We start from the raw sequence: 27,884 nt of genomic DNA on the forward strand, positions 1-27,884 counted from the left end.
ACGTGCAACTTGTAGGCCTCCTAGTTGTTACAGTTAACCCTTTGAGGGTCAATGACGTAAATATACGGCACCGCGAACAAGTCCAAAAATTGTCGATGCCGTATATTTACGGCACCGTCTGTACGTTTAAAAAGCGCGCCAATTTCCTAACTTTCTCTTTTCTGTCATGTGCTGCCACTAGTATGTGGGAATACATGGAATTTTTTTCGCGCGCCTCCCTCTCTCAGTTTTCGTTGCATGGTTTGTCTTAAAACTAGTTTGCTCCCGCGCGTCTATATACTACCGCTCGCGCATTGGCGCACGCGTGGGCGGGTGGCGGTTCAGGTTTTGTTCTGCGGGTGGTTTCGGCTTTCTGCGCTTGCAAAACTGATGGCTATCTCGTTACTAATCGCTCAAAGGGCGACCACCCCTTTCTCGCTCCTTTAGTGCTCGCAGGGGTGCGCATAGGAAGGATGCCGCCGTGCATGTGTTTCCGTCGCTTCTTTTTTTTTTGACACTCGCGAAAACTAATTGCCTCTGATTGGCAAGTTGGCAATAAGATGAAGATTAGCGGAAGTTTGTCACACGTTGTGCTTTTTTCACGGGCACACAACCACAAAGTTGTCTTGAGCGCGCGCACCTACGCAGTTCGATTACGCTATGGATGTACATATTAGTGTAAGAGAAGGAGCATTTGAGTCTTGTGAAATATTCTCATGTGCACATTTTCAAGGTCTTGAATATATGTATAAAAAATGCATAAAATTGTTAATTCTTATAAGTTTATTTCCTTTTTTATTGTTGTTATTCATGAAAGAAGAGTACATATTGTTACGAATGATGTTTATTTACAGGGTGAAACGAGGTCCGAGAGGGAAGCTACAGGCCAGGCCCAGCCGGCGTAGAGTACCCTGAGATCACGCGCGCACACTCTTCTTTCTCTGCCTCAGTCGCGCAGTGCTGCGACAATCTATACCAGTGCAAAATATTTTTTTCTCACTTTACAGTCACTCTAGAAAAATTGCGGTACATCTTTTCCGAAATAAGTCCCTAAGAAGAATTGGAATCTGCAATAAAAAAAATCGACCCTGGGTGGTTGCATATGGCGAAAAAAATCGACCCTCTAAGGCTTAAACCTCAATATAATGAAATCTTCGATATAACAATGTATTTAACTTTTTATTACTTTATGTCCATAGAACACATTTTTAACCTCAATATAATGAAGCATGTTCATCCACAATTTCAATATAATGAAATTTCACTGCTGTCTCTAAGGAAGACGGGGGCAATAAATGAAAACTACTACAGGCACCAGAAGCCAAACGGTTGCATTATGTGTGGTTGTTTGCAAATGCATCTTTCAAACTGCGCATTGCAGAACAGAGCGACCGCATAAGCAGAGCAGCGTCTTCTCCGCCAGCGGCAAATTAAGTTGGTCATAGCCTCTGAGATGCAGCGCCAGATCTAGGTGCCATAAACTGACGAATGCGGCATTGATCAGAGGCACTAGGGGCACATGCATAAGCACATTGTATCAAGCGCTTTACGCAACATAGTTCCACATTCCATGCGTGCCTTGCATCGGTGCCTGATTTGTTGTTTGTGTTTGGATTGCTAACATGGTGCGACACCAAATGCTAGATTGTTCACCGAACCGAACTGCTGCTTTCCACACAATCCGATGAACACAGCAACAAAGCCCCACAGAAATTACAAGAGAGCTTCGCTTCAAAATTGCATGTAAGCGAGGCGACAACTTGAATTAAGACAACTTTTCTCATAATTGGCACATTTGCTGTTTTGCGACATTGTGAGTGCTGTTACGTTTCGCCTACAACGCGCGGTAATGCCGGCGCGGATGCAACGGACGCCGGGGCTTTGTTCAAAGCGGCGGACATTTTGGCCCGTTCGACGCCGCCGCAACGCCTACCCGCCAAGCGTGTCCAGGCGTGTTTCAGTGCCACGTGTCTTCGTGTGTGCGTGTGTGTGTGTGTGCCCTCGCTTGTCAAAGCGCGGCAGCCGGGGAGCGGAGTTCCCCGAATGAGGAGCCTGGAGGTCTCTCGGCTCAACCGTTCGCGCCGTCGTGTGGGCGGGTTGGCGATGCGTCACTGCACTCGGTTCAGCAGGTCTCTCGGCTCGACCGTGCGCGCCGTCGTGGGCTCATGCTCCGCCGTCCCGTGACCTTCATCCCGTGACCTTCATCCCGTGACCTTCCCTTTTGGACCGCGACGCCGAGAGTATAAGAGCAGCTGCCCCCGGACGCCAGGGGAGAGGCTCCGATTTGTACTGTTGAGTTACGTGCTCTCCCGTCTCTCCACTTCGGTCGACCTGACCGGCCGCTCTTTTGCTATGCTAGAATAAACAAGTTGTTCTGTTACCAGTCTTCTCTTGCTTTGCCGGGACCTTCGGATGCTTCCAGTGCCCCAGGCCGCCAGGCCAACGCTACCCTTGGGGCTTGCGACCCATTCGCAATAACGGGCGCCAGCACCGAGACCCCAACAACTCGTGCCAGCGGTGCGATTCCAACATCTGGTTGCCAGCGTTGAGATCGCCACAACGGAGGCCAGCAGCGAAGAGATGCGGTTGACTGTATGCTGAGCAGCACAACGACCATCCGGGAGCAGTGCAACGAGCCCTGTGTGATGACTGGTTGCCTGCAGCGGAACGACTGCGCTGAAGTCTTGGCTGCGAGGTTTGGTGAGTGCGGGACTTTCTTCTTCTGAGTTTTGCCAGGCTTTTGTTAGTGTTAGAAACAGAGCTGGTAATTGTGGTTGTCGTTGCTGCCGGGTTAGTTTGCGGCAAGACAATAGTGGACAGTAGAGAAAGCAGCATTCAGAGCAGCCATGGATTTGAAGTCGTTGCGCAAACCGAAATTGCTGGAGCTTGCGAGAGAGTTGGGTCTGGATGTCTCAGACAAACTCAGAAAACCAGAACTGCTAAGGGCTATTCTTGAGTTAGAAGCTGAGGATGACGAGCTGTCGGAATGCCTTGAGACCATTGAGGAGAGGGAGGAGCAAAAAGAGAAACAGGAGCGCGAACTTAAAGAACAGAAAGAGAAAGATGAGCGCGAACTTAAAGAACAAAAAGAGAAAGAAAAAGAAGAGCGCGACTGTCAACACGCTTTGGAAATGAAGCGTCTCGAGGTAGAGATGGAACGCGCTCGTAATGGAAGTCAGGCACACGGTGCAGGAGAACGAGTATTGTTCAAAATGACTGACCTGATGCGGCCGTTTAAGCTCGGAGAGGACATTGGTTTGTTCCTGGTTAACATTGAGCGAACGTGCGAGAAGCAGGGGTTCTCTCGGGAAACGTGGCCACAGCGCTTGCTCACTTTGCTACCCGGCGAGGCGGCCGACGTAGTCGCTCGCTTGGAGAGAGAGGAGGCAGAGGATTTCGACAAAGTGAAATCGAGTCTGCTAAAAAAGTACCGGCTGTCAGCGGAGGCGTTCCGTCGGAAGTTTCGGGAAAATGAGAAAGGCAGAAGTGAGTCATATACAGAGTTTGCGTACAGGCTTATGTCAAACATGCAGGAGTGGCTCAAAGAAGAGAAAGCGTTTGGTGACCACGAGAAAGTTCTGCAGTGTTTCGGGCTAGAACAGTTTTATAGTCGGTTACCTGAGAACGTGCGGTACTGGGTCTTGGATAGGCCAGACGTTAGTACGGTGGCTAGAGCCGCTGAGCTAGCCGAGGAGTTTGTGACGCGTCGGGCTCGCGGAGCTAAGGACGGTCAAAAGGGTGAATTTGGCTCCAAGTTTGAGAGGCCGAAGTTCACGCCCATGAGAAAGCGGTTCGAGACGAGGCAAGCGCGCGTGTGTTATACGTGCCAGAAGCCGGGTCACTTTTCGGCGCAGTGTCCGACCGAACGTGAGGAGACGGCGGCAGCCGAAGCCGAACGCAGAAAGCGGTTCGAGATGAGGCAAGTGCGCGTGTGTTATACGTGCCAGAAGCCGGGACACTTTTCGGCGCAGTGCCCAGAAACAAAACCAAAAGTCGTGTTTTTTTCATTAGGCAGCACTGACGAGAACATGAAGCTTCTCGAGCCTTACATGCGAGACCTCCTCGTGAACGGGAAAGAGTGCCGAGTGCTTCGCGATACCGCAGCTACGATGGATGTAGTTCACCCCTCTTACGTAGAACCCGATATGTTCACGGGCGAGTGCGCATGGATCAAGCAAGCAGTGGAAGCTCATAGCGTGTGTCTGCCGGTAGCAAAAGTGCTTATTGAAGGACCTTTCGGAGCACTTGAGACGGAGGCCGCAGTGTCATCTATGCTGCCCCCCCAGTACCCGTACCTATTTTCGAACAGGTCCGATCACCTCCTGCGCGAGAAGGGGCTTTTGTTTGGTGAGGCTAGCGTTCAGGCCTTAACCAGATCGAAGGTTCGGGAGCTCGCTGCAAAGGCGGTAGTTGCGGGGCCGACGTTGTTGAACGATGAAAAAGGGTCAGAGGCGCAGCAAGCTGGTATTCAGGGCACGCCCGAACGGGATAAAATTGAGCCTGTAGCGTTAAAGGCAGCAGATACTGGAGAGGAAATTCCCGACACGGGAAAGTTAGAAGAGCTGTCTCCAGATTTGCTCATCGCGCCTACGTCAGACGGACTTAACAGGTTGCTAAAAGTCAGCCGGTCGGCTTTGATAGCCGAGCAAAAGAAGGATGGCAGCCTAGAAAACATACGCTGCATTATCAAGGAAGGTATCGCCAAGAAAAATGCTCGCTTTGTGGAAAGAGGTGGGGTCCTGTACCGGAAGTATCTAGACCGCAGGGGAGTGGAGTTCGATCAGCTGATCGTGCCTCAATGCTATCGTCAGGATCTGTTGCGCTTGTCGCATGGGGGTTCGTGGTCCGGACACCTAGGAGTTAAGAAAACTAAGGACCGTCTCTTGCAGGAGTACTATTGGCCAGGGTGTTTTCGGGACGCAGACCACTTTGTGAAGACATGCGACACCTGTCAGCGGGTGGGCAAGCCAGGGGACAAATCGAGGGCGCCGTTGAAGTTGGTACCTATCATTACGGAGCCTTTTAGACGGCTCGTTATTGATACAGTGGGACCTCTGCCGGTAACAGCCACGGGGTACCGACACATTTTGACTGTGATCTGCCCAGCGACAAAGTTCCCTGAAGCAGTGCCGCTTAAAGAACTCAGCTCAGTTGAGATAGTCAATGCACTGCTGTCCATATTTGCGCGAGTTGGTTTTCCTGCAGAAATCCAGTCAGATCAGGGTACAGTGTTTACTAGCGCTTTGACGACAGCCTTTCTCGAAAGGTGCGGGGTAAGGCTGTTACACAGCTCAGTGCACCACCCCCAGTCGAATTCCGTTGAGAAGCTCCACTCCGTCATGAAGCGCGTGTTGAGAGCATTGTGTTTTGAACATCAAACTGACTGGGAGCTGTGTCTGCCTGGAGTGATGTTTGCTTTAAGAACCGCGCCGCATGCGGCTACGGGGTTCTCGCCAGCTGAGCTGGTGTACGGTCGCTCGCTGAGATCTCCGCTTCGCATGCTTCGAGAATCATGGGAAGGCAGGGGCGACGACCCAGTCGTGGTAGAGTACGTGCTTAAGCTCCTCGAACGCTTGAGAAGGGCACAGGAGTTGTCAGGTGAAGCAATGGCAGAGGCCCAGCAGAGGGCCAAGGTTTATTATGATCGGACAGCCAGGGCCCGTCGTTTTGAGGTGGGCGATGAGGTCATGATATTGCGCACATCGCTAAAGAACAAACTCGACGTGCAGTGGGAGGGCCCAGCACGGATTGTTCAAAAACTGTCGGACGTTAACTACGTGGTGAGTCTGCCAGGAAAGCGGAAAGCACAGCAGGTTTACCACTGTAATCTGCTCAAACCCTATAAGCAACGGGAAGCAGTGGTGTGCATGATGGTAAACGTGCCCGAAGAGCTTCCGGTCGAGCTTCCGGGACTAGGCTCAGTGACGAACAGGAAAGACACCGATCAAGTCATTAGTGACTTAATAAGTAAAGCATCGCTGTCGCCTGAGCAGAAAACCGAACTACACCAGCTCTTACAAGAGTTTCAAGGTCTGTTCTCTGAGAGGCCTGGTAGGACTTCTGTCCTTACTCATGACATAGAACTTACCTCCCCAGAGCCAGTACGATCCAAGGCGTACCGGGTGTCACCCCGCCAGAGCGATATTATGGAGGCTGAGGTAAAGAAAATGCTACAGCTCGGTGTTATTGAAGCGGGTGAGAGTGATTATACCTCCCCTTTGATTTTAGTTGAGGTACCGGGCAAGGAACCTCGTCCTTGCGTCGACTACCGCAGGCTTAATTCCATCACTAAGGATCAAATTTATCCGATCCCTAACATCGAGGAGCGCCTTGAGAGAGTGAGTAGCGCTCAGTTTATTTCCACCCTAGATCTTGTCAGGGGTTATTGGCAGGTTCCACTTACGGAAGAGGCTAGTAGGTATGCGGCGTTCATTTCACCAATGGGGACATTCCGTCCTAAAGTTTTCAGTTTTGGTTTGAAGAACGCGCCATACTGCTTTTCAAGCCTCATGGATAAAGTGTTGCGGGGACAGCAAGAATTCGCTTTACCGTATCTAGACGACGTAGCGATATTCTCCGCATCCTGGCCTGAGCATATGGCGCACTTGCGGGCAGTGCTAACCCGCCTGCGCGATGCGGGCTTGACAGTCAAGGCTCCCAAGTGCCAGTTAGCACAGGCCGAGGTTGTCTACCTCGGACACGTGATTGGTCGGGGTCGTCGCCGCCCCTCTGAAATAAAAGTGGCCGCTGTGCGAGACTTCCCGCAACCGCGCACGAAGACCGATATTCGGTCGTTCTTAGGTGTCGCCGGCTACTATCAGAGGTACATCCCCAGGTACTCTGATATCGCGGCTCCCTTGACGGATGCTCTAAGAAAGACAGAGCCGCAAACAGTCGTCTGGGATGAGACGAAGGAAAGAGCTTTTAGCGCCCTAAAGAGCGCCCTAACAAGCCAGCCTGTGCTACGATCGCCCGACTACACAAAAGGGTTCGTTGTTCAGTGTGATGCTAGTGAGCGAGGCATGGGCGTTGTACTGTGCCAACGGGAAAATGGAGAAGTAGAACACCCCGTCCTGTATGCTAGTCGTAAGCTGACGAGTCGTGAGCAGGCGTATAGCGCCACCGAGAAAGAGTGTGCGTGTATCGTGTGGGCCGTTCAGAAATTGTCATGTTACCTAGCCGGCTCGAGGTTTATCATTGAAACGGATCACTGCCCTCTCCAATGGCTGCAGACCATCTCTCCCAAAAATGGCCGCCTCCTGCGCTGGAGCCTCGCTTTGCAACAATATTCCTTTGAGGTACGTTACAAAAAGGGGAGTCTCAACGGTAACGCCGATGGCTTAAGTCGAAGCCCCTAACGTGGGAATCAGCCTCAAAATTGCTTGTTACTGATGTTTTTCTTCCTGAGGCAGGATTTTTAACCTATTGCTTTTGTGTAGTGTTTCAAAGTGATGATGTGCTTTTTAGTGCAATTTTTCCGATTTGTGGACGCGTTCTGAGTGCTGCTAAACTACTGTAAGGAACTAGGCAGCAGTATAAAAGGGGAAAGAGCCTGGCAGGGCTTAGTGAGGGTTGTGCCGTGCTTGCTGACTGAGCGGTTGACTTTCGGCGTAGTTCTAACGCTTGCCGGAAACGAGAACAAAAATGTCAACTCTCCCGAAGTCACTTTGCAGTGTCCTGTGTGCACCTGAACGTGAGAACGAGGCCTTCTCTGTGCGCTGCGCTCAAGAAACGCCAAAGGACGCCCGACTTCGGTTATGAGCATCATCGAGCGACATCCCTCCGGACAGCGGATACAGTCCCCTGACCATCGGGATCTCCTTCCCCCGGCGGGGCGGTCTGTTACGTTTCGCCTACAACGCGCGGTAATGCCGGCGCGGATGCAACGGACGCCGGGGCTTTGTTCAAAGCGGCGGACATTTTGGCCCGTTCGACGCCGCCGCAACGCCTACCCGCCAAGCGTGTCCAGGCGTGTTTCAGTGCCACGTGTCTTCGTGTGTGCGTGTGTGTGTGTGTGCCCTCGCTTGTCAAAGCGCGGCAGCCGGGGAGCGGAGTTCCCCGAATGAGGAGCCTGGAGGTCTCTCGGCTCAACCGTTCGCGCCGTCGTGTGGGCGGGTTGGCGATGCGTCACTGCACTCGGTTCAGCAGGTCTCTCGGCTCGACCGTGCGCGCCGTCGTGGGCTCATGCTCCGCCGTCCCGTGACCTTCATCCCGTGACCTTCATCCCGTGACCTTCCCTTTTGGACCGCGACGCCGAGAGTATAAGAGCAGCTGCCCCCGGACGCCAGGGGAGAGGCTCCGATTTGTACTGTTGAGTTACGTGCTCTCCCGTCTCTCCACTTCGGTCGACCTGACCGGCCGCTCTTTTGCTATGCTAGAATAAACAAGTTGTTCTGTTACCAGTCTTCTCTTGCTTTGCCGGGACCTTCGGATGCTTCCAGTGCCCCAGGCCGCCAGGCCAACGCTACCCTTGGGGCTTGCGACCCATTCGCAATAACGGGCGCCAGCACCGAGACCCCAACAACTCGTGCCAGCGGTGCGATTACAACAGTGCATAATGTCCAAACAACGAAGCAAGATCTGGAATAGTGTTGGAAATTTCAGTCGCCATTATGCATTGGTTCAACAGAAGACTTAACAGATAAGTCGGTTTATCACAGAACACCACTGTGTAAACTTAAGCCCAATGCTCGCGAAGAAATCCCATCCAGTGTTTTCAAGTTCAGCGAGAACAGTGTAGTGGCAGCTGCAGAATGAAGTTCTTAGTGCAAGTAGACAGTTGCACCGTTTCACTTTCTGTTCACAGAAACACTAAAACAATGCACTGCCACCACGCTCCTATTTGCTTGCATCTGCATATTCTATCTCATTATTTTCGAAGGCAGCGCTAAACTAAAGCCAAGACCTGCTAATTTTGCACCCTGAGGCAGTAGTAAAGCTGTGTTTGCAGAGGGTTCGCAATGGCAACAAGAAAAAAGGTGATGCTTTCTCCATCTTTTTCTTGCCCCATAATGGTGAGACAACAATTGAAATTGTGACAAAGATCACTACAGAAAACGAGGGGGACATTTTTCAGCTAAATTTTTAGGAAAAGCTTGACCCCTGTTCCGGTTTTTACAGTAGTTGCCAACCGAGTGCTTGCAGGCCCAAAGTCGCTTCATGCATGCAGCCTATGCATATGATCTTGCACCCGACTTCTGGTGATGTCTACAGGTATTAATGCACCAAGGGCAAACTTCCGATGGCTTCAACTTGCTGCTCATCAGGCCCGTCAACTAGGCATAACCAACATCCCTTCGTGGAGTTAGCAACCAAACTTGTGGTTTGGTGCAAAGTCAATGAAACAGTCTTCATTGCAGTCATACAACCTAAAATATTGCCTCTGCAACAAATGTGAGGGCATGAGTAGCAACTTTGTTCACGATGGCTATGCTTGTGACATCCCGCATGTGAATCAGTTTGAAAAATTAGGCAACGCACCATGTGGCATCCAAAATTTTGGTTGCCGTTGTACATTGGTTCAATTAAGTAAGTGGCAATGCCGTGACGAAGTCAGAATAATTTAGTAGGTCCAAGACAGCAGGCATCTGAAAAATTGATTGGCAACTGTAGCTGCACAGGCATGTCACGAACTGCTTTTAGTGTACTGACTGAACATCACCAGACAAGAATATAGTTCAAATGTGTCGTCTAGATTGACTCTGACTCACCCTTCACATCTGGTGTCAGAGGCATGTGTCCCAATTCTTCCAGCAGAATCTGCCGCACTTAGAAGCAGCTCCATGTGGTCCGCAGCCTGAATCCTGAACTTCTCGGGGCTCACGTGGAAGAGTGGTCCAGCAGACATTTCCAAGTCCAGAGTACAGGGGCCACCATTTCGCAGCCAGACACTAGTAGCACGTCCTCTGCCGCAACATACTTCCAAGGGCTGCATTAAACGAGTAAACAGAGCTTGAATGTCCCATGCCCACTAATCAAGGAAAGCGTGAAAGGAAAAGAACACACGTGGTGTATGACTGGACAGTTGCCATCTTAGCTGTTCTTGAGCTGCTGATAATCATGTCCGCGCCACCAGTTTTATAGCAACCGAGTGTCGATGAGCTGCCATGTTTACTGTGGGAGCCGACTTGGCCAATGAACGCAGGTGTGATGATTGACTGATGAAGAGCTAAGATGGCACCATCAAGTCAGGCGCTGTAAGTGTTCTCTACTGTGCAACCAGCATAATTTGTCCTCTCTCTATCAAAGCTGGAGCAGTGACACATGGCGGCTGACTGGACAATCACCATCTTAACTGTTCCTCAGTCATCAAACATCACGTCTGTATCCATGGCCAGGCCAGCTCTCACAATACACATGGCACTCGGCCACCACATGTCAATACAGGAACATACATAACCGATTACTGCTCTGTATGATTCCTTATTGTCAGTGCTCTTCTTATGCTTTTGAGTATTCCATCTTATTGAAACTTGCCAAAATTAATTTGTTCTTAATGAAGTTATGGGACTACTGCTATTGCAGTATTTATTCTTTGCGTCAAATCGTAGTTGTGGCTCTCTTCTGCTGTACAATGTATAGAGATCCTATAATGTGCAAGCCCATCCTACAGTGAAAAAATATTGAGAAACTAATGCTTGTGGACACCTTCATTAATAAAAAAAAGTGGAGCAAGATTTGCAGAGCTTGGGCAATTGGCTGTTAGAGGGCACAATGCCTACCCCATGGCTGCCCATTCAAATGGCATGTTTGATTCAGGGACAAAATGGGAGAAGTCGTGGATTGCCCAAGGAATGCCCAACAATCATTCAGCCATTGCAAAGGAAACACTGTGAATATTTGCAGTATGGTGTTTTCACATTCTAAAATGGCTGATCTGGTGATGACAGGAGAGCTACATGCTAACCATGGAAGTGGCTGGCTGACCGCCACTTATGACACTCCTTTCTGACTGCAATGCTCCAGCTTATTAACGGTGCTCAGTACTAGACAGTTGCCCAGTAATAAAGTGACCACTGACTAGTCAACCTAAACCGACTTTTGGCAGCCGCACTATCGCCGGTATTTTTTATCGCACTTCTTTGTTAAAAGCATTATGCACGTACAGTAAAACCTCACTATATGTGCCCGCTTAACAAGTAATTCCAGTTTAAATATAGTAGAGACGAATCCCTGCATACTGCGTACAAATCTGTACAAGCTCGGAATCAGGGGAAATGTGCGCAGACCACAGATAGTGAAATTGCGGTGCACAAACTTTGCACAGACAGCAGTCCCCACAAGTAGCGATGTCAAAACATGGTGGTAATCATATACAGTAGAACCTCACTCACATGTTTTCGAAAAGAAAAAAAAGAAGAAAGAAAAAACGTACAAACCAGGAAAACGTGCACTCCGAAATAACTAGAAAATTCAGCACTTAACTATTGTTAACATGTAAGTGTTGCGCAGATTGCTTCAGCACGAGACGCCAACCGGCGCCGAGCTGGTAGTGCTCCGGTAGCCCAAAGAGCATTTTGTTGTTTTCCTGTTACGCGGTGTTTTAAGAGGGCGACAGGAAACCGAAGCGAAATTGAGCTGGTGGGGGACGCTGGATGAAGTCAAAGTGAAACGTGATGCCCACATTGTGCCGCCTGCAGGAGGCAACGGCGGCACATTTGGATTATCGCCCACTAAAAGCATGCAGTATGCTACCAATGCACTGTCAGACAGATAGGTGAAGATGCTTATTGCAATAGGCTTGACGTAATAGTTCTGCGGAAACCCACAAGGTGGAGAGAAGTAATTAATAAAGGGAAAATCAGACATCCACCCGTTTGTAGCAATTGTTACAAAGGAGATATACGGGTTCCTCGAAAGAAAAGCCTTGCAGTTGAAGAAAAAGTCGTCCTGTCCGGGGCTCGAACCCGGCACCCCAGAAAGGCGGTAGTGCCGGGTTCGAGTCCAGTACCAAGACGAATTTTTTTTAAATTGCGAGGCTTTTCTTTCGAGGAACCCGTATGGGTCTCCTTTGTAGCAATTGCTATAAACGGGTGGATGTTTGATTTTCCCTTTATTAATTACTTCTCTCCACCTTGCGGGTTTCCGCAGAACTATTACGTCAAACCCTTGCCTTTGCTTCGAGCTGTTGACAAATTCGACTTCGCCCTACCATTTGCTAGCAGCCTGGTTAGCTCAGGTGGTAGAGCGGCTGCCCCGGAAACCCGTATGGGTTTCCTTTGTAGCAAATGCTACGAACAAGTGGATGTCTGATTTTCCCTTTATTAATTGGAATAGGTTTGGTGGCGATAGCTGTGAATGCGGCATGCGATGACCCAGGCAGAGATTTACTAATACAGTTAAGCCTAGATATAACGAAGCAGGTAAAATAAGCAATTTGCTTCGTTATATAGAAATTTCATTGTATTGAAATTTTACCTTTTATGCAAATAAGTGCAGTCGCCGATAGATTTTTCTTACAAGTAAAGGGGCTACAGAATTTCCCAAATTATCAGGCAATTGAAAAAAAAAAAAAGCTAATTTGAATGAGGAAACAATTTATTTTGATGAATTTGGGAGTCGGCGATTTAATGATACGGTTTTATGCCACTTCAACAATATTTTCACATCAATGGTACGAATTAAGTGAAGCTAGCCACGCTTTTGCATGTACTCCGTCCCCGCAGCTGATAGCGTCGCCCGCACTGGGACGACGCTATCATGAAAAGCGCCGGCAGCGGGGAGCGAATGCTTTGTCTGCCTCTAGCTTAAACGATTCAAAGAAACTTGAGATTACACAACCTCCAATACAACACGTGCGGAAAGACAGCTAACATGATGCCACACCGTCTCAGCATGCCCACTCTATGCACACACGGCAGATTACTTCTAAAGCAGGGTGCGTGGCTGCGTGTGCACGCAGCTGCACTTACAGCCATACGTAGCCACCGCCAAGACGGGCACCAGAAATCAAAGCGCCAACTTACCCCCTCACGTGCGCGTGATCACGTCACCATGAACGAGCTTCCCTCCCCCTCTCTCCCTTTGCTCGCCCAAGAAGGTGGAAGAAAACTTAAGTACTTCCTTATATCAAGAATTTTGTTATACTGACATTCATTATATCGATGTTTAACTGTACCAGATTAAGACACTGTGCGCACCATCGTTTTCCTTTGAGATGGGCGGCTATGTAGTACTGTTCTCGATCTTGTGCGCCTCGCACCTTTTCTTGTTCAGATGAGATCTAGCAGCCGGAAAACGTACACGAACGAAGTCTGCAGCAGGGAACGCTGGCGCGTTTCGGTTATCACCTATTAAAAGAGTGCGCTACGCTTCCGACAGCATCACGCGCTGTGAAACAGATATGTGAAGACGCTTATCACAATAGGATTGGCGGTGATAGAAGTGAAGACCGCGTGCCACACGGCCCCGGAGAAAATTTGCGGGTACCAAAATGAGAAAAGTGCCAATGAGAAACTGATTGCACACCGACGTTTTCACATGAGACGGGCAGGCAAGTATTGCGGTGAAGCTGCCGCAGCAGACAGCTATATACTGTTCTCCATCGTGCATTTTCTTGTTTACATGGGATCCAGCGGCTGCGAAATGTATCATACGATACGTTTGGGGCAACATAAGTTGCCAGTAATGAATATCCACACTAGAAGTGGTACGACATTATAACCAAAACAACATTTTTCAAAGGCTGCACATGTGCTAACACGTAGACAAAGCAGCCGCGCTTATCCGAGAATCGAAGCACAGGACTGGGATCTTTGCATACATTGCAATTTACAGATACAGCACGGCCACCAACTCCACAGAACTAATGTAGAACAGAGATTTAAATTTCAGATGCTGTACAGTGTCTCGTTCAATTTCTCAGACTGATCCGCATGGAATTATCGCATCGATACCTGGCTTTCTCTCTCCTTTTGTCTCTGCTAGCACAGTGTAAGCTATACAGCAGCGAAGAACCTAAGAGGGCGAAGCACCGGCCTAAAGTTGAGTGTCACAGCAGTGAAACACCTTGTCGCAGCACCCCATGGCAGACGCAGTAGACTACGCTATGCAGCATGCTGCTGCCATCTTGGAGGCCATGTGCAGCAGACGCAGCTACACGCAGTGCAAAGCTGGAATGATTTCCTGTGTTTTTGAGAGTGCAGCCACATGCATTTTTCATTTATTGAACTCAATATTAGCGATTATGCACTATTGAAGCTGCTCTTGGGATCAGGAAATCAGCCAATAGTGCTTGTGGGCCAGCTGCTTTTCGATAACACTGCATGATGATGTTGTCGAAGCGAGAGCAAGCGATATTTTGCTGGGTTTCACAGTAGATTGTAAATTCCTTGGTGCATGCAGCGCAGTAATATTTGGCTCACACGTTCACAGCAGCCTCTGCTATAGTTTGGCAGCATTTTCTTACTATATATAGTATGTATACCACCGGACGCTTCCTCTTCATTGCAGACTCCCAACAGCTCACAGATAAACCAAAGGTGCTGGCTGAGCTGGTTGCGACAACGAACTGAAAAGATTATGCTAGTGACTTGTGCGCTGTCACAGAGGAACACGGAGGAGCCGGTGCTGGCAGCACCTGGGACGCAGGAAGTCGAAGTGCAGCTCTCGCCATCTAGTAGTGGCACACGAGAAAGTATGCTGTGTGTAAAAATTCGCTGATGCATGTGCACGCAAAATTTTCCCAAATTTCAGGCTGCCAAGTTGGGGGTGTGGCCATTACCTAAGATAACACGGCCTAAATGTTCTTAGGTACAGTCACTTGAAGGGCCTTCAAGCATAGCCTAGGTGACTAACGAAACAAATGCTTAAAACAAACAAGCAGACACATAAACCAGCCATACCTTGTAAGCGCTAACATGTTCCAGTGCTAATGATGGTGGCTCAACTGATGCACAGAGGCCAACTTCTGCCAGAACCTTGCGAGAGAGTAGAGAGCCATCCAACTGCACCTCCATTTTGGCTTGGACAGTGAGACCTGCAGAGAAAACAAGAATGCAATTTTACAATCAAAAGGCATTATGAATCACTGGACAAATGAGAATTGTCACTGGGCAACTACAATAGAACCCCGTTGTTACATTACTGAATTAAAGATCGAATTAACTGGAGCCAAATTAGTGGAAGTTTACTGTATTACAAGGCCATATATAACTTATTTCCAAAACTATCTGTTGCCACAGAAATCATGTGGAACCTGCCCCAAGAAATTGATTTATCAATCTGCAAGTTCTACATGGTACAGTATTCACTATCCAGTCATATCATGGCCTCCGCAATTGCACTTGCTGGTAGGGTTTGCTTCGGCTTTCCCATTTGCACAGAGAAAGCATAAGTTCCATGGCATAAGTTCCAGCTGTTTCTCTGAACCATGGCACTTGCAACCGAGGGCTTTTCATGCGTCGAGAGGCTCTTGGGTCCTCTGGTTGTGTTGCGGCAGCTTGGATGAGGCAGAAAAAATTTTGTGGTGTTAAATATGATCCCTTACTAATTTGGAAATGATGGCTCTCCAGCCATCATTTCTGTGAGGGGGTAAAGTGTGCGCTGGTGCCTATTTATTCTCAAATGTGTTTATTTTTTTGCTGCACACATACTCAACCTATGTTCACGTGGGTATGTAGAAGTGGAATATCTGTACAAAACTTAATGTGCTGGAAACACACTATACTTCAAATTTTGCTAGTTATATACAGTTACACCTTGATATAATGAGCTTCAATATAACGAAATTCTTGATATAACGAAGTATTTAACTTTTCACAACCTCTTGTCCATAGAACACCATGTTATTAAAACGTCAATATACCGAAGTGTGTTTGTATGCGATTTCAATATAATGAAATTTTGCTTCCGCAGCAAAGGAACGCCGAGGCAAAAATGGAAACTTCCGCAGACACAGACAGTCAAATGATTGAATTACAAGTGGCTACTTGCAAGCCCACCTCTCAAATTGTGCGTGGCGCCACAAGAGCGACCGCCGAAGTGAAGCCGCATCATGTTCCATATAAAGTCCAAGTGCAATAAGATACTGTCGTGCCCCGTGCACTTTGTGCTTTAGGTGCAAGTGAAAGAGTGCCAATTGAAACATTCAATTCAATTCTTACTAACAAGTTAGCTGCTCTGTAGAAATTGATCACTCACAATCCGCACTATGCGTAGAGCACTCCACAATGAAGGAGGTGGCAGCTTGCTCCTCTTTGCTTGGAAAAACAACAGGCAGCGCTGTAGCAGCAGCCTGATCCTTCTTGGTGCCCTCAGACTCCTTGAGCCTCACAGAAAACACTCCTTTGCCCTGCACGCAGTGCAAATGATTGTAAAAGCCAGAGCAAAACACAAACTACTCCAAAAGAATTTGTGAATAAGGGCCTCAACCACACTGTGCAGAAAGTACAAGTTCAATATCTCATTGTAAATAAAATTCTTCATCCTGAGCAAAGTAGACTTATCCCTACATAATTCACCTGCCCCAATGCAGCACAGTCACTGAAGTAACATATTAAGTACTTGTTCCTCACAAATTCAATTTAACAACTCATCAGGTTTCATATGCTCCACAGATAGGCAATAGGCTATGAATGAAATTGTAGGAGTGGGGGTCCTGAATTATTTGGCCCCCTCTGTGGTTATGCAAACATAAACCTAAGCACAAGTGTGCGTAGAGCCCAATGACAATGCAAACTATACACTCTGTTGTTGCTGAGTTGAGATGTCCTATACAATTAACCACATTACTGATAGGTTTTTGTGCCCCCAACATTAAAGCTTGGTGATGTGGAATGCCTTAGTGGGAGACTACTGTTTACCACATCAAGTTCTTAACATGTGCCAGAATTCTGCTCTATAAAACAGGGCCCCTCAACTGCTACCACCAGCATGGTCCACTTATTATCAGCTTCTAAATATTTCTTCATTCAATGATTATGAAATGGCACACACTTGAGCTGCAGTCGAGAATGTTGCAGATATCAACACGAACAAATTCCTCTATCAATGGTCAGGAAAGAAAACTTTGTTGCCAATGTTCACAGCAACAGTCATGCAGTTAGAGGCAACCTACTACCACCGAGCAAATGATGAGATATCTATATATGTATTTATACAAGCTTTCAACATATCGCATGCACTTAAACTGTAAAATTAAGGTGTCAAGGCAAATAAGGTGTCATGTATGCTCAAATGTTCTTCCAAGCATAGGCACTACAAGAAGATCCTTGAATAATCAGCCAAAATGAACATATGTATTTACGAAACTTCAAAAATGTAGCCATTCACTCCTCAATTAGCCTGCCCTGCATCTCAAGACAAGCAAACTTTGTCTAAGGGGCCCCCATGCAAAGGTAAATGTCTAACACAAGTTGAGCAATTGCTGATCGAAAAAGCTGACAGTCACTTTAGCCTACGCTAAAGAGGATGAAGGCGAAAGTCTGTGTGCTCATTCATTAAATTACTGGACATTGTCATTCGAATGCATTGTTACTTTCTATTACGTGTTTTTTCCAACCAAAGATTGTGGGTTCGAGTGCCTTAACTCGATCGTAATTACCTATGCCTTAACACCAAAGGTCGTGGGTTCGACTCCCACCACTGGTTCGACCGTCAATGGTGGCACCATCAATTTTGGTGCCACTGAATTTTGGTCCCACCAAAGGTAGAAGGTTCGACTCCCACCAAAGGTTGTAGTTTCGAGTGCCTCAACTCTACTTTAATCGATTTCGCCTTAATTAACACCAAGGGTCGTGGGTTCAACCCCCACCAAAGGCAGTGGGTTCAAGTGCCTTAATTAACTTTACCTTAACACAAAAGGCAGTGGGTTCGGCCATCAATTGTAGTGGGTTCAAGTGCCTTAATTAACTCTGTCTTAATTAACTTTACCTTAACACCAAAGGTCATGGGTTCGAGTCCCACCAATGGTCATGGGTGGCACCATCAGTTTTGGTGCCACTGAACTTTGGCTTTGTAACACCAAACGGTCAATTTTTTGATAACGCCAGAAAATAGATTTTTTGACCCATGAGTCACTAAGGCTGTTGCCTTAAAAGAGGAATATAGATAATACATCAGATAATACAGATAACTGGCAGTTCAGCAGCAGTGCACAAATGAGCGCCAACTGAACATTCTGCACTTATTTTTGCAGACCGAAACTGGCCTTGCGACGCTCTAGCATCGCTTGGTGGCCTAGTGAAGTGTGACGCAAGCCTAATTTTCCTGTGTCATTAGTGATCACATGTGGCAGTGTATCTCTGCTGGGAAATGATGAAGCGACACCCACTATGCAAGAAATATGTCACCATAGAGTTTCTCACTATAACACCTAGAGGGAAATCTGGTGGCACCGTCTATGGGAGTTTCTTAAGGGGGCACCGTGCCATCGTGGGAATGACGGTATATGTGTCTGCGAGGCTCGTGTTGGCTGGTGTTGTAAGAGGCTTCGTCTAAAACGTCGATATGGCTGCACAAATAACGCGTTCTCAAAGTAAAATCTTCATAAAATGTTTCCATTCACGCACATTACATCTTTACTCACCTACAATGCATGACCAAGCGAAGAAAAGCAAGAACAGATTACCAACTGTTTCAAAGCGAGTGCGAACCTTGTCGTCTGTCTTCCAACTTTAGCAGCCCGCTGATACTTTTTACGTAACATATAGTCGTACATGCAATAACAAGTTCTCATAGTTAAACAAAACATGTTTTCGCGTAATAATAAAGCTAATACAGCCTTTCACGTGCTGTTTTAGTAGAAAATGAATCATTGTGACAGACAGAACGGTACTTGCCAAGCGCGTCTTCAAAGTGTCCTGTCTCTCCGAGAACAATGCCAATCCGAAGTCACAATATACCGGCATTCTCATGCATACCACAGCGCAGCAGCGCCAAATTTCCCTCTAGGTAATGTAGTGAGAAACTCTATGTATGTCACGGACCAAAACTAGACGGACAAAACAAAGTTCGGTGGCAGCACACAATTGAGGAACAGCGAAACATTCTGCGCTTACTTTTGCAGATGAGTGGGCTTTCCTTGGTATAGGACTACTTACTGTAGCCTCTGAACTGCTGCCGAGCCACCTTAACATATCTTATGCTTGCTCTGCTACAAGTGTTCTACTTTCTTGACTTTTTCCTCATTTCTGTGTCTAAGATCTGCGTGATGTATCCAAGGCCTTTGAGGAGGAACCACTTTATTAAAAACACCAGTCACTGAACGTCAGGAGAGAAATGCTTCTCCCCCTTCGCCCCTAGCCGTCGGCCGGATGATTTGAGGCCTTTGATGATTTTAAATGCGAGCTCAGGTTGGAACTGAGGGGCATGAAAAAGTTCAATAAGATTACACAGTTAAAAGAGCAGATAAACGAAGCACTGGAGGAAAACCGAGAACTTTGTATGCTGAATGTTAAGCTTACTCAGAAGTTAGAGGAATTGTAAGAATACCAACATGCGAACAATGTCAAAGTTAAGGACATTCCTCTTGATAAAGAACCATTAGCCATAACCAAACAGATTGATGCAATCATTCAAGAAGTAAATGAAGCAGATATCGAAATTTGCTACCGTGTGCCTACTGTTCGGTATGATAAATCCAATATAAATTTCCAGCTTGTATGTAAAACAGAGGAATGTCTTTACAAGAAAGGCAAGGAAGGCGAAAATGGAGACAAAAACACTGGGTTTCGTCTTCCTCATGGGTCTATGTAAGCAACGATTTGACAAGATATGGAAAGCAACTGCTAGGCCACAGTGCATAAAAAAGAAGGAACTAGTACACTGGAGATTTGTGTGGACCTCAGGAGGCAACCTTTTTACCGGGAGGGACGACAACTTGCCAATGTTCAGAATTTCCGGCTTGACTGATGTTGATAAGATGAGTGACCAAGGGCACTAGGTGGTTCCTTTCCGATTTTTGTCCTCTTTCTTATTTGCGTTGATTGTACTCTGATAGGGATAGCACTAGGATAACATGTAATTATGATGATGTCCAATCTTTAAATGAATCATTTCAGTGTACACGTAACTAATTTGAGATTCTTCCTTTGAATACATGAAATATCAGAAGTAAAGAAGAAAAGCTAAGTGATTTGCTTGTGTCTGTTTTTTTACAGTTTTGATATTTTAGTGTACTTCAAAACTTGGCTCACAGCAAACGATAATGACCTATAGTTAGAGAACTAATTGTACTATGGTATCGTGCGACCAAGGAGTAGGGGTGGTGGGGTCACTGTTTATTTAAGCGGTTCTCAAATGGGGGTCTGTGAAGCTATCTTTAGGCTTCCACAAAACCTACGCCTGCAATTAAAGAAAGGAAGAAAAAAAGAAGAGAAAGAAATTTTTTTTTCCTCTGTGAGATGGATGTGAAGATTTTGTTGCAGTTTTCTACATGCGTGCAAGCGTGCTTTTTCAAGGGTTGCATACTTGAAAAGTAAATACAGAAAAAGGTTGAATGTGGCTGCAGGTATGCAAGTCTGCTTAAGCGTGACCGCAACACATATTGTCAAGCAGTCCAGAATGAACCGACATGGCACTTTTGTTTGACCATTCTTTGGCAGGTAGCAATAAAAGGCAGCTGTTTTATTAACCACATGTTTTGTTAATTTATAGCACCCCCCCCCCCCTACTGCAAGGAGTCCCTATCACTTCCACTGGTCCACAAGAGTTCCCCGACACATCTATGGCCAAGAATCACCGATTTAGGCAATCATTGAGGCACCAAATCCTTACAGAATTCTCAATTATGAATGACAGTATTGAATGTCTCATGATGCGTCTAGAGCAAGCGACAGCTGTAGGAACAAGTGCAGGTGATGCAAAGGTTGGAAAGCAGCAACCACACTGAATGAGTATTTTGTGACCATACAAATAATAAATAATATGAAGAATAACACAGCAGCTGACTTTGACAATATTAAACCAATGCCAATAAAATACGTAGATGATATAATAGCTCCAATATTAGCGTATATATTAACAGAATGTTCGAAACTGGCATCTTTCCAGATTGTCTAAAAATTGTGAGAGTATGCCTTGTTCTTAAAGCAGGTAATGAGCTACAGCTAACCAATTACAGACGAATCTCCGTCCTTCCAGTCCTTTCCAAAGTTTTTGAGGGCACATTAAATATCAGGTTGCATCGATTCTTTTCAAAGTGCGATACAATTAAAGGGTTAAAGTCAATGATATGCAATTTGGCTTTCGAAAAAATTATTTGTTTGAAATGGCACTTCTTAATATTAAACATGAAATAATTAACAACACTGAAAATACATTCTATACATTGGGTTTACTCACAGATTTTAGAAAGGCACTTGATTCAGTATGCCATGACATCTTAATGAACAAGGACTATCTAAAGAGCTGCTATCATAGGTTACTATAAAGTATAGTGAATCCGCCATGCTGAAATAAAGAAGTGTGTCCTGCTGGGGTCAACTCTCGGGCCAGTGTTACTGTATATTTAATTTATATTAATGGCCTATGTGATATTCGATCCTCTCCTAAGCTAATAATGTATGCCGACAATACTAATGTTTTCCTCAGTGGTTCATCTTTTCATCTTAAGATCTTTAAAAGCACATAAGTGATTACTTGAACTGTCATGTTCGTTAAGGTATAAGTTACAAATGAACGTTAATAAAAGTAAATATATTATTTTTGCTATTGTAAATAAGCCACACAATTTCACTGCAACTTTTGTGTTTGAGGGCAAAAAAATCTGGAACAGGCAGAGAGCCAAAAATTGTTAGGGGTGTGGTTCAGGGAGGGTTTAACATGGAATAAACATACAGAGAAGTTCGCAACAGAACTGAGTAAAACTGTATACCACTTCAAACTAATGCAATGGATTAGACAAAATGTGCCAAAGTGTCTCCAAACAACACCAGAACATAAACATTACTCAACATGTCAGAAAAACAGAAAAAGAAAAGCAAAAATAAGAACTTCAGCAAACAGAGTGTACAGTATCAAATACCTGCATTGTTATGTCGCCTAAACAACTTTATTGATACCAGTGTTGTAGAAATGATGTTTTCAAATCTTGCTTTGATAGAACATGATATTGAGAGTGTAATTGCATTTCTTTTTCTTAGAGTGTGTGTGTGTGCGTGCGTGCGTGTGTGTGTGTGTGTGTGTGTGCGCGCGCGTGCGTGCATGTGTGTGTTTGTGTTGTATAGTAGTACAGTAAAGTGTCATTTCTTTAAGGTAGTGTATTTACTTGCCGATTTTTATTGCCACGCAGTTATTGCATGTTTCTGCTCGTTGACCTGCATGTCCAACTGCTTTAGGAGCACAGGTCTTTGTCAGGCTGTAGAGCCCTTAGCTTTTGCTTCTGCAAGTAAGCAGGACTAATAAACTAAAACAAACATGTGGTAGCTCTCTCTCTCTCTCTCTCACATGTGTACACACACACATACACACACACATACACACACATGTATGCATGCACATACACGAGCACACACAAAAAGAAATACTAGGCAAAACCATCTGTGTGAAGCAAGGTGGTACTCCATCTGCTACAGCAGAAAAAAGCAAAATGCCTTCTTGAAGTGTTCAGATGGATTGCCACGGCCTGCAGGCTACCAGTAGCGACAGTGGGGTCAACAGGCAATCTTAGCTAACTAGCATGAGAGCAGTTTGGTAACTTCTTTTTCTGGTCACCAAACTTCTATGCAAAAGCTTGATATGCTGCCCAATGTAGCCATGACATGGCGCAGTGTTGTTTAGAGGGCACTTGCCATTGGTGGGAGGAGGCTAACTTGCATGTATATCTGAGCGAGCTGTGCAACATTTCTTACAGCAGTGTTAGATGAGACAGAAAATAAGCGGTGCATTCAAGTGAAGACCACTAACCACAAAATTCTTTAACCTTTAACCCACAAAATAATTTGGAAAAAGACATACCAAATTTCTCAAATTTTTTTGTTTATATAGCCATGAATTTTTCTGTCATTTTGATTAAGAAAATGTGTTACTTGATTCTTGCTACTTCAATGCATGTTTTTTCCAGACTTCTACCACCCTCTAGTGTTGAAAATTGAATCCAAAACCAATTACCGATCGCAACTAGTATTTGTCAGTGGGAGCAGCATGACATCAGGCTGAACAAGTATGACTTGTCATTGGCGATATTGGTAACCTCCCATGACGAGTCAAGATTGCTAGAAACATGTTAAGTGTAGATGTTTTAATAAGTTACTAGAAATAATATCTTAAGGCATCAGCGTTGTGACAATTTCTTACTGCCTTAGTAAATGTGTCTGTTAAAAAAGGACATGGTGTGCACATGTTATAGCCAGTCATATTTAATAGTAATTTATCTCAAATCTCCAGCTTTAGTGCCCTTCTTGTGGTTTTAGATTTAAAGAATTGTGCGCTTAGTGGTCCTCAGTTGAAATTTCATCTATAACAGCACATCTGATGGATCATATCAGCCACTTCTTTTCAATAAAGGTCAAAAAATGTTTGTTATATACTGGCTTTATTACTGAATAGGTGTTCCCTTTAACAGTGGTTCATGCTGTACAGCAGCCCAAACAATGAAGCACAAGACAAAGAATCATGAACAACATGCTTTAGTGTTTGCCACTACACAAGCCAAAAACCTGCTAGACCCAGCTGGATATACACTATAACATGGCAACAGTGACTGGAACGCGACCACAGGGCCACTGATGAGGGTATGGCACAAAGCCAGCGAGATGAGCATTGCACTGTGCTCTTTAAAACTCACCCCGTGTATGCGAACTATGGCAGGCACGGCGCAGGAATTCTTGTTGACGATGATCACTTCCTGGCTAGCACTGCTGTCTGTGCTGCTTTGTTCTGCATCGAAATGCAGACCTTTGAAGTTGATGGTCTGGCTTGGCTCCAGGATGATGCATGGCTGCTCTACCTGAGCTACCACATTAACGCTGTACAGGTTTTGGTAACCACCATCAGCCTTGTCCTTGGCCACAATGCCTACCGTGATTTCTACAGCACCAGGACTCAAGGAGAGGAAAGAGCCCTGGGTAGTAAGACACAAGAGGCACCATTCATTTAACTTTTACTAGGAGTAATTGCTGTTATACAATCAAACCTCACTATAGATGAGCATCTATAGATGAGCATTATAGATGCTGCATCTGACACAAAAATATCTCTGTTGCATACAATATTTGTTGTAAGCACATTCACACTGAAATGATGTTGGCAGATTTTTACTCAACATTATAGCAATGTAACCTCCCTGCAATAATGCCTTGTTTTGCTGTAGGTAACTCTAATAAATAAATAAATAAATAAATAAATAAATAAATAAATAAATAAATAAATAAATAATCACACAAGAGTAATGTCTCTTATAGGTCAGCAAAGGGTTCCCAGGCAATTTGATGGCCCAGTGGTGGCTTGCCACGCCAGTAGATAAGAATGTTGAAAAGCGTAAACTGAACACGGATGAAGAAGGCACACACACACACACACACAAACATTTTTTGTCTGTGTTCAGTTCGTGCCTTTAACGTTCTTATGGATTACCAATGCGCCCAAACTTCCACTCTGCCAATAGATAGCGTGTGAGCAATTCTGATATAAAAACTCGTACTTCACAGTCGTTTACACACAAGTATGCAATTGGTTGAATCACAAAAGTTGACTATAGGTACATGGCTAGGTACAATGATATGTACATTGTACAATGCTAAATTAGAAGCTCACACTTTGCACCATCATCTATAAACAACTGCGCAATCAGTGTAATTCCATGATATTGGCTTCTTGCCTTCTCTATTGCAGTCCAGCCAGGCCAAGCCACTAGCTTAAGTATATGTGCATCCAGAATTTGCCACTTCATAGCTGCTTTTGTCGAGAATTTGGCGATTTGGCTACCAGAACAGATATCTTCAGCCACACACAAACAAATACAGTAAACCCTCATAACGAAGTGAATGGGATGAAAAAATGTCTAGGTGTAGGGTTGGCCTTTCCATAACTGAAACAGTAAGCCATGGCATATTTAAATTTTCACACAACTCAGACCTAAAAACTAGGGGTGTGGGAATATTTAAAACTTTTGAATAATGAATCTAGTAATAATAAGGGGAAATGAGACATCCACCCAAACATAGCTAAGTGCTACAAAGGAAACCCATACGGGTTCCTCAAAAGAGAAGCCTCGCAGTTGAAGAAAAATTTGTCCTGGCCCGGGACTCGAATCCGGGACCACCGCCTTTCTGGGGCAGCCGCTCTACCATCCGAGCTAACCAGGTGGCTAGCAGATGGCAGGGCGAAGTCGAACTACATGCCTTTAATAAGCAATAACTCAAATGTGCCACCCTTCCCTGCTGCAGGAAGCATGAAGTGATCATCATGCTTCACTCCGGAACAGCGCGACCGAGCGCCGCCATCTTGGTCTCGTTGGAAAGCGCATTTCTTCGTCTTTAAATTTGCCTCTTCAGCGATCTCCTCCATACAGAAACAAGCGTATAAAAAGCAAATGACTGAAGGTAGACACCCTGAGCAAGTGTCACTGAACTTTCCCATCGGACAGCCTGGGAATGGCACAAACAGCAAACTTCACTCACCCAAAATGCCACTATATTTGCCCGTCTGACTATCACTTATCACTGACTATCACTATGACTATCACTATCACTTCTGAATTACGCTAACGTTGTGGCAAGGTGTCCAAGACTGCTAAGCTTTGTTGAAAATTAATATTCATGGATATTTAAGAGGAAGCTTTAGCTCGGGTGCTCCTATCTAAATACATGTAAAAGGAGAATTCGTTTTTCTCGGCAACCACTGCACCAAATTTGACGAACTTTGTTGCCCTTATAAGAAAAAGTTAAAATCTAGTGACTGTTGGTTTTGAATTCTTTATTTATATCCTTAATTTTTTATTAAAAATTGGCAAAAACCAAAAATCTTCAAAAAATGAAACTATCAAGTTTACAACTCTGTAACTCAGAAACAAAAAAGCATAATACAATTTTGTGAATTGCACCTAATAGTACGTCTAAAGCGGACAAAATTGATATGCTATACATGAATCTAAAAAAATTTAGTATTATGGAAATACAGCTTTTGCAGCACCTTTGTAAACAACGTAACAAATTCACGTAAGATCTGAAATGACATAGCAAATTTGTCCGCTTTCAATGTTCTAATGGATGCCGTTTACAGAACTGCGATATCTGTTTTTGATGTAGAGTTATGAATTTGTAAACATCGTTCTATTTTTTTCGAACGTCCGCATTTTTGAAAATTCTTTTAACAAAATCCAGGACCTAAATCGAAATTCCGCTTCCAACAGTCACTAGAATTTAACTTTCTATCTCAAATGCAACAAATTTCATTAAAATCGGTCTTGTGGTTATCTCAGAAAAACGTTTTTGCGTTTGACATGTATTTGAATAGGCCGCGTCGGAGTTGGGCCCGAGCTAAAGCTTCCTCTTAAGCACCTAATTTCAGGATTTTCAAGGCATTAAAACGACGTTTCAATTTTCAAGGTCCACTACAAACCATGCAACAATGCCAGCAATATATACTCACCTGAATTTTAGCAACACAGCCACCAGCCACAGTGTGCTGGCCCGGAAATTGTGCGGTGACGGACTCAAAGTGCCTGGGTTCGTGCCCACCAATGCTTGAGCAAAGCTGTTGGATTTGGTAGCGCTGTTTTTTTCCTGTTGGATTTACCAACGCGAGTGCAACATTCCGTGGTGCTCCAGCACAAATCGTACCAAGGTCTATTCTTGAATGCTCAACAAAGTCCACTGGAAGCAGCAGGCCTGCATCAGATACGAAGAGAAGAAAAAGAAAGAAAATAATGTATTACAATCAGTGGTGGGCTAATATCTAAAGTTTCGAGTACGCATCAGATAGTATTAGACACTACGTATTCATATTTCGAAAATAACTATATTCAATATCTTAAAATACTTGAAACTAACCAAATATTTCATAATTAAGTGTTAAAGTATTGTTACTGTTCTCCATCTGCTAAACAAATTATTGGAAATTATCAGAAGGGATACAACAACAAAAATTTTCCAAGGAATACAGAAACAAAATAGATAATGCCAGTTTTGTTTTCAGTTTCATGGTGGCAGCCTACATGACAACCTGTTAGTTTTTCTTGAAGTCTGTCATTTAATGTTTTTGGCAGTCCAGAAATGTAGAACTTTTATCATTTACGCTACAACAAGAGATGTTTTTCTTGCAACTGGCCCTTTTACATATTTAAGGCACACAAGTACTTCAGCAGTTTGTTTTTATTGCGATAGCAATTATATGGATACTCCAGGAACATTTCTGCTGTTGTCGTCATTGTGAGGTTCTCTATAAAGTCCGAAGGCGATAAAATCATCGCCGTGCACCGTATGCTGTATGTGTGAGAGAAAGCATGCGAGGGTGAGCCAATGATGATGGCTCAATCAAACGCGTGTAAAGAAGGAAAGCAGGGAGCAAGCCCGCCATCTTTCGTCACCCGCCAAACGCTGCGAGTTGCCTCCTGTTTCCCCTCACAGAAATAAAAGAGCATTCTTTGTCTGGTCCCCAACTGAAGCAGTCCGGCTCTTTCTTGTAGCGCTGCGTGCCCCGGCCGTTTAGGCCTCATTCCGTAAATCCTCCATCCGGCTGCCCCATCGAAGCTACAACAAACTGGCGACGAGGTAAACCATTACTCTGCTTCCTATGTGCCCTTGCTGTATTACTTCTGCTCCTCCTGCTTCCGGCATGCAAGACGCCACAACTACGTCTCCTCCGTCAACCGCGATTTCTCCGCCTTTGTTCTCGGTGCCCAGCATGGCGTTCGTACCCCCATGCCGCCTTTCCTGGCGCTACCCAGTACTCCTGCGGTACCGTGGCTCACATGGAAACGGTACTTTTGCACGTTTCTCGAGGTAACCGGAGGCGAGGCACTACAA

At 45.4% G+C, this 27,884-nt stretch overlaps 1 protein-coding gene across 2 annotated transcripts in view; it reads right to left on the reverse strand.

Annotated features, from left to right (window-relative positions):
- The window catches only part of LOC126531110 (uncharacterized), a 97,708-nt gene that overhangs the window by 41,894 nt on the left and 27,930 nt on the right, over positions 1-27,884 (reverse strand). For both annotated transcript variants that reach the window (XM_050178510.2, XM_055070971.1), the window contains exons 10-14: positions 26,509-26,747; positions 23,705-23,980; positions 16,120-16,270; positions 14,823-14,956; positions 9,690-9,907 (exon numbers count right to left, since the gene is read on the reverse strand). In XM_050178510.2, coding sequence (XP_050034467.1) covers positions 9,690-9,907; positions 14,823-14,956; positions 16,120-16,270; positions 23,705-23,980; positions 26,509-26,747 — 1,018 coding nt within the window. The remainder of the gene's footprint in view (positions 1-9,689; positions 9,908-14,822; positions 14,957-16,119; positions 16,271-23,704; positions 23,981-26,508; positions 26,748-27,884) is intronic.

The sequence above is a fragment of the Dermacentor andersoni genome, chromosome 5 (genome assembly GCF_023375885.2).
Source record: "Dermacentor andersoni chromosome 5, qqDerAnde1_hic_scaffold, whole genome shotgun sequence".
In the NCBI taxonomy this organism is placed as follows: domain Eukaryota; kingdom Metazoa; phylum Arthropoda; class Arachnida; order Ixodida; family Ixodidae; genus Dermacentor; species Dermacentor andersoni.